General features: G+C 42.2%; 1 protein-coding gene across 1 annotated transcript in view; it reads left to right on the plus strand.

Moving 5' to 3' along the window:
- The first annotated feature begins 1,357 nt into the window (after positions 1-1,357).
- LOC122542066 (apoptosis regulator BAX-like) overlaps positions 1,358-6,918 on the plus strand; it is a 15,950-nt gene continuing 10,389 nt past the window's right edge. The window contains exons 1-4 of the mRNA XM_043679361.1: positions 1,358-1,454; positions 2,150-2,317; positions 3,483-3,618; positions 5,270-5,374. Coding sequence (XP_043535296.1) covers positions 1,426-1,454; positions 2,150-2,317; positions 3,483-3,618; positions 5,270-5,374 — 438 coding nt within the window. The 5' untranslated portion in view covers positions 1,358-1,425. The remainder of the gene's footprint in view (positions 1,455-2,149; positions 2,318-3,482; positions 3,619-5,269; positions 5,375-6,918) is intronic.

Consider the following 6,918-nt stretch of genomic DNA (forward strand, 5'->3'; position numbering starts at 1 on the left):
GGACGCAGCACCAATGCTTGTGGCACACTTCTGGTCACAGACCTCCAGTCTGAAAAACAATCTTCCACCACCATCCTCCGTTTTCTACCTTTGAGTCAGTTCTGTATTCAAATGGCTAGTTCTGCCTATATTCCATGAGATCTAACCTTGCTAACCAGTCTACCATGAGGAACCTTGTTTAACACCTTACTGAAGTCCATATGGATCATATCGACCGTTCTCTTCAGTACTTCTTCAAAAAACTTAAATCACGTTTGTTAGACATTATTTCCCACGCACAAAGCCATGTTAACTAACCCTAACCAGCCCTTGCTTTTCCAAATACATATAAATCCAGTCTTAGGGGTGGAGAAGGTGTGTGTATGGAGGGGGGGCTGATAGAGAGAGAGAGACAGAGGGCTTGGATTGGAGAGACAGAGGGCAGTGGGGAGGTGTGGAGAAGGGGATTGCTTGAGGATGGGTGTTAGAGTGGGCATGGTGAGAGGTAAGATGCGGGAGCTGGAGTGTAAGGAGTTGAGGGGCAGGGGTTCAGCAGGGACAAGAGAGGGGTTGGGGGAGGAATGGAAGTAAGCTGGGTGGTGCTAAATCCCTTGGGGATCCTGCACCCCCACCGTAACCCTCTTTGTCTGTCCCTGAATGGTTTGTGGCTGATTCTGACCCTATTTAGGGAACAAAGACAGAAATTATTGTAAAAGCTCAGCAGGTCTGGCAGCATCTATGGAGAGAAGTTAGAGTTAATGTTTCAGCTTGAGTGACCCTTTCTCAAACTCTTTCTCCATTTCATGATTAAATAGAAACAATGCATAGGGTTGAAGGCACTGGCACCAAATTAAAATGCTCAGAGAGCCCATCCAGGCATGATGGGCCCAACGGCCGCCTCCTGCACCGATTCTGGATATGGATTAGGGCTGATATGTTGCATGGAATTCCTTTCTTGCCTCATCCTCAAATTAATGGTTTGATTAGCACCTTCATGAATATCTTGTCTATCTGTGCTTTTGAGTGATGTTGTTTGAAGGTTAATAGTGTGTTTTCTTTCCTGCAATTTCTAGCTGGTATCAGCCAAGTGAAGGGAATCATAAAGTACATTCCTATTAAATCTGTACCACCAAAGCAACACTATTCCCACTTTCCAGTACTAAGCCCATTACCTTGAATGTTATGACATTTCAAGCACTCATCCAAGTACCTTTTTAAAGGTTGTGAGGTTTCTCTATGCTATTTCTGTGTGTGATATGCAAGATGTTAAACTGTGAGCAGGTAATGCTGGCTTGGCCTGGGTTGAAGGCTGTTCTTTATTCACAGATTTACAGTATCAGATTGTAAAACTGGGATCTCCTATTGTATTTTTAATGTGGTTGTATTACTGTTTGTGGTGTTCCCTAAATTTGTGTTTCTCTTTCAGACCAAGTCAGTGAGCAGATCATGCGTACAGGAGTCACACTTCTGCGGGGGTATGTATCTGATCTGTTTTAATTAAATACTCATCTCTTACATTGCTCACAGTTTGTGTTCAGGAGTCTGCTAATCTGGCCTGTCTCTAAGGGCTGGACTCAGAATCAACTAGTCTAACATGATCTAAATCAGCCAGAGGTCGGTTTTAAGTAGATTATTTTTAGGAAGGCTTTGCCTCCTTTCTGTTACCTCAACATCCTCACCAAGTCATTGGAAATTTAGGAATTACTGACTTTTAGTACTGCCAAAATTGCCGACTCTGTCTTTTCCAAAGGACTAAAGGTGGTATTTAACTGTGGGGGAGGACTGGTACTTTCACTGTGTAGAGAATATGCTTTTCAGGAAGCTAATGATGCCTGGCTGGTTCACCATAGGAAAAGAAATGTGGAAAATCTGGAGCAAGTCTCCTGAAATGGAGACTATCTGATCTTGTAGTTGGTTGGAGACAGTGAGGGTCATGTGGTCATAAGAACATTTCTAATTAATTGTGTTAGTTGAATGTTAATATGTGGCTGTTACAGGATCTCTGATCAGTGAAAAATAAGTAAATGGCATTAAGTTTGTTCCTAGGAACCAGAAATAAACCAAAGATTTGTTGAGAAATGAGTTGAGAGCTGGTTCAGATGAATAGAGCCAAAGGGCAAAATAATCTCCAACTGTATTGAAATTCTAATATAGCTTTTTAAAATTTCAGATTTATTATTGATCGGACAAATCGAGGAGCTGACGGTTGTGAGAAGCCTTTAACCATCACAGAGCTCGGAGGTAAAGAGGATGAACTATGTAACCCTGAGGTAAAGCGTCTTGGAGTTTGCCTGCGACAAATTGGGGATGACCTCGACAGCAATATGGAGTTACAGAGGTGAGGGACCAACCCATTGACGTGTACCCTTAGCCTGCCACATCAGTCTCCATTATTATTAGATATTTCAGTTTGTTAATAATCAGTTGTTCTGTTCTGTCTACACCATTGGGTGAATCAACTTTCAGAGGTTTCTCGAGGAGATGGAATTGGAAACTCAGCTTAGGCATCCTCAGTCAGTAGATTGGTGGGATTAAGCAGAATTGCACACAATACTCTAGCTGTACCCTAACCGACTTATTTATTTCCAGTATAAGCTCCCTACTCTTAAACTCTATGCTTCAACTAATAAAGACAAGTCTACAATATGCCGCCTTAATCGCTTTATCCCCCAGCCCACTACCTTAAGGGACTCGTGTACTTGCACACCAAGATCCCTGTAATTCCCAGGGTCCTACTCTTTATCGTGTATTCCCTTACCTTGTTTGTCCTTTGTGTAGCAACCAATCTTTTCAAAGCAGGGGAGCATTACTCATCTGTGAGTTCTTGTCAAATTACTCACCATCCTGATTTGGAAATATATTGGCTGTTCTTTCAGTGTTGCTGGGTCAAAATCCAAGAATTTCCTCCCTAACATCATTCAGATTGTCCTTAAATTTCAAGAAGGCAGCTTACACTCAGCTTCTTGAGGGCAGTGAGGGATGGGCAACAAATGCTGGCACAGCTAGCTATGCCTCCCCTTTTGTGAATTATTTTTTTAAAAAATTGATCCAAATTACCCACCTATAGTATTTACAAGTTGTCTGATTTAATGTCAGGTTTTTTGCAGACTACATTTGTAGACTGTTCTGCAGGATCACTGAGTGGGATCCTGTGACACTTCTGTTTTTGGTTTTGTATAGAGTGTTGCATTGAGTAGGATTATAAACTTGGCAACACCACAGCATGTGTCCTGGAATCTGCTGATCGCTAACGCTCAGTAACCTTGTGATTAGGTCCTACAACAGGGAGGCAACTTGACGTCAGTTGCTCAACCTGGCAACTAAACCCTTATGAAGTGAAGGAAACACTCACCAGATTGCTGAACAATACAGCAGATATGATCTAAAGCTCTTGTGGTTGTGTATCTGAATTTCTCAACTCAGTTTCAGCCTCGCATCCTGTTATCTAGTCTGTTTGGTTATAGTAGTCAGCGTAGTTAATTTGCACTTTCTCCTACACACAGGATGATCGAAAACATTGGCAACCAATGCCCAAAGGAAATGTTTTTCAGAGTGGCCAAAGAACAGTTTGCTGATGGAGTCATCAACTGGGGGAGAGTAGTGACTCTTTTCTACTTTGCCTGCAAGCTGGTTGTGAAGGTACAGTTGCTATCTGAAGGGGAGGTTAGGGAAATACTGAAATACTGACAAATGAACTAATTTGTACTCTGCAGCCTTTGGGATAGGACTTCCAGTTTGCAATGTTGCCAGAATGCTGGCAAAAGTATTCATCATATGAAACTAGCTGTAATTCCCACATAACCGAGTGTTCTACATCAGTCATAGAGACGGACTGGGAGCAGAAGGAATGATCTCATGTGTGAAAGGGTCAAAAGGTTAGAGAAATTCTAGCTTTTTAATCTAAAGAAAAAGATTAAAGAAGCATCAAACCATATCAAAGACTAAATTCTACTGCCTAATGAAATAAAACCAAACGTTACTTCAAAGTAAACCAGATTAAATAGGTATAAGTGAAAAGTAAGTTTACAGGGAGTGTTGGAGTTGTTGGGATGGTAGAGTGTAGCCTACAAGAGGTTATTATGGACTTGGCTGACATTGCTTGTTCTGGATAAGTTATTACTTGTTTTATTGTGGTACGTGAGAGTGATGGGATTAACTTGTTTTTTGAGCTCTGTTACTTGTGACATCAGTAATTTATCTGAGAAATTAATCTAGAGTGGTGCTGTGCCCTTTTGTTCTGTGTACTGTGTAGAGTGCATTTACACTTTGCTCATCACACAGGGACATTTCGAGGGCAATGGTGGGCTGGAAATTGCTCTGCTGGAAATGTGTTGCTGGAAAAGCGCAGCAGGTCAGGCAGCATCCAGGGAACAGGAGAATCGACGTTTCGGGCATAAGCCCTTCTTCAGGCATAAGCCCTTCCTGAAGAAGGGCTTATGCCCGAAACGTCGATTCTCCTGTTCCCTGGATGCTGCCTGACTGCTGTGCTTTTCCAGCAACACATTTCCAGCTCTGATCTCCAGCATCTGCAGACCTCACTTTCTCCTGGAAATTGCTCTGCACCAATTTTGCTGCTGTAGTACCCCAGCAGGTTGGAGAATACATTTACTGCTGGATGAAGCAGCAAGTGGATGAAAAATTGTCGTGCTGGAGAATTGCTAGGAACTTCTAATCTCCGTTCCACTGATTTATTATTAACAGGGTCAGGATCAGAATATGATCAGCCTTCTGGAATTTGAATTCATAGTCAAATTAGTGGGTGTGTCAGATTCTGTTCAGCAGTCAGCTAGTTATTAAGCCCAGAGCAAGTTAGAATTACAGCATTAGAAGATGTTTCATGACCTCTAGTTACCTCATCCCCACACTTTTTCTATTGGTCACCCCCGATACATAAATCCTTGCCATCGGTAGCATACATACCTATCAAAATGTTCAAATTAATGATGTTTCAATAATGTCACCTCACTGGTGTCTGTCAGACTTTAGGACAATGTTGGAGATTAATAATCCTAAGGTAGGCTAGTTGTTATGCAGCTCAGTAACAAATAGCCTAACAGCTTGGTACACCACTGGGTAGGGTGGACGTGGTTCATGGCAAATTATGTACCTCTTCAATGGTGAAAGTCTAAAATTGGGCATTTCAACTTCCTAGATTCTTTACTTCAGCTGATATTTCACACTAAGAATGGGACTGTGTGCATCAAGATTGACATTAGAAAAGCTTTTGCTGTAATACACTGAAATATTCCTTTGTGTTGTTCCATCTACTGAATGATATAATCATTTATAGGCCTTTTGTCAGAAGATTCCAGAACTGATCCAAACTATAATCAGCTGGACAATGGAATATATCCGAGAGAACATTTTGCGCTGGATTCGGGACCATGGGGGTTGGGTGAGTCCTCAAGCATTCTGTGGAATTTAAGCAAAAATGCATGATATAATATTGTCTTGTTAATACCCTCTCCTGTAGTTTTGATTCATAATAAACTCAATGACTGTCTAGCAATACTAGCCCCTTCACTGGACTGTGATACCTCCAACATTACAACGAGATAGATCTCTGTAGGGTGTGTCTAGACACTGGAGTTGAATATTATTCAGATCCATCTCATTGGACTAGACAGCAATGGAAATGGCGTTCCCTTGGCTTTAAAATATTGCCATTACATGTAGAGATATTGTCATTAGGTTTTAAACATTCAAGAGATGTCAACAGAGCAGCCCAGATGTGGTTTCCCCAGTGCCCTGTACAATTGAAGCCTGCCTGACCACCACTAATATTGAGTTGCTCTATCAGTACAGATGGTGTGGTGCTCCCTCAGCACACACCCTACAGCCGTGCAAAGGTCCCTCAGCAATGGGTTTCCAATAGTGCAATACTCTCTTAGCACTGACCTTCCGACAGTGCAGCACTCCATCAGTATGGGCCTTCCAATGTGCTTGCTCAGCGCCAACCTCTGACGGTGCGGCACTGCCTCATAACTGCGTATTTGAGTGGTTTATGTATCTGGATGGGACTTGCACCTCAGAATTTCTGACTTGAAGTTCCTGTTAGGTCAAACAAGCAAATGAATTAAGAGTAGCAGTAGTGTATTCAGCTCTTTGAGCCTGGTGCCCCATTCAATAAGGTCATAGCTGATCTGATTGTAACCACAAATCCACATTCCAGCCTGCCCCAATAACCTTTCAACTCCTTTCTTAACAAGAATCTGTCTATCCCTGTCTTAAAAATATTCAAGGGTTCTACTTCTGTTCTGAAACATTAACTCTGATTTCTCTCCACACATGTTGCCAGACCTGCTGAGATTTTCCAGCAATTTCTGTTTCTATCCACATCTTTTCAGGAAGAGTGTTCCAAAGATTCGATCTTCTGAGAGGAAAATAAATTGCCTCATCTGTTTCAAATGGGCGTCCCCTTGATTTTTAAGCAATGACCCATTGTTGTCAATTTTCTGATAAGAAGAAACATCCTCTCCACATGCACCCTGTCAAAAACCCTCAGGATGTTGTTTTAATCACATCACAACTTACTCTTCTAAACTCCCATTAGATTTGGTACTGGGTAATGAGCCCGGCCAGGTGTTAGACTTGGAAGTAGGTGAGCACTTTGGTGATAGCGATCACAATTCTGTTATGTTTACTTTAGTGATAGTATACAAGAGTTACAGCTGGGGGAAAAGCAATTACGATGCGATTTGGCAAAATTTAGGATGGGGAAGGAAACTGCAGGAGATGGGCACATTAGAAATGTGGAGCTTATTCAAGGAAAAGCTCCTGAGTGTCCAAGATAAGTATGTACCCGTCAGGCAGGGAGGAAGCTGTAGAGCGCGGGAGCTGTGGTTTACGAAGGAAGTGGAATCTCTGGTCAAGAGGAAGAAGAAGGCTTATGTTAGGATGAGATGTGAAGGCTCAGTTAGGGCGCTTGAGGGTTACAAG

This window comes from Chiloscyllium plagiosum, chromosome 39 (assembly GCF_004010195.1).
Source record: "Chiloscyllium plagiosum isolate BGI_BamShark_2017 chromosome 39, ASM401019v2, whole genome shotgun sequence".
Taxonomy (NCBI): Eukaryota; Metazoa; Chordata; class Chondrichthyes; order Orectolobiformes; family Hemiscylliidae; genus Chiloscyllium; species Chiloscyllium plagiosum.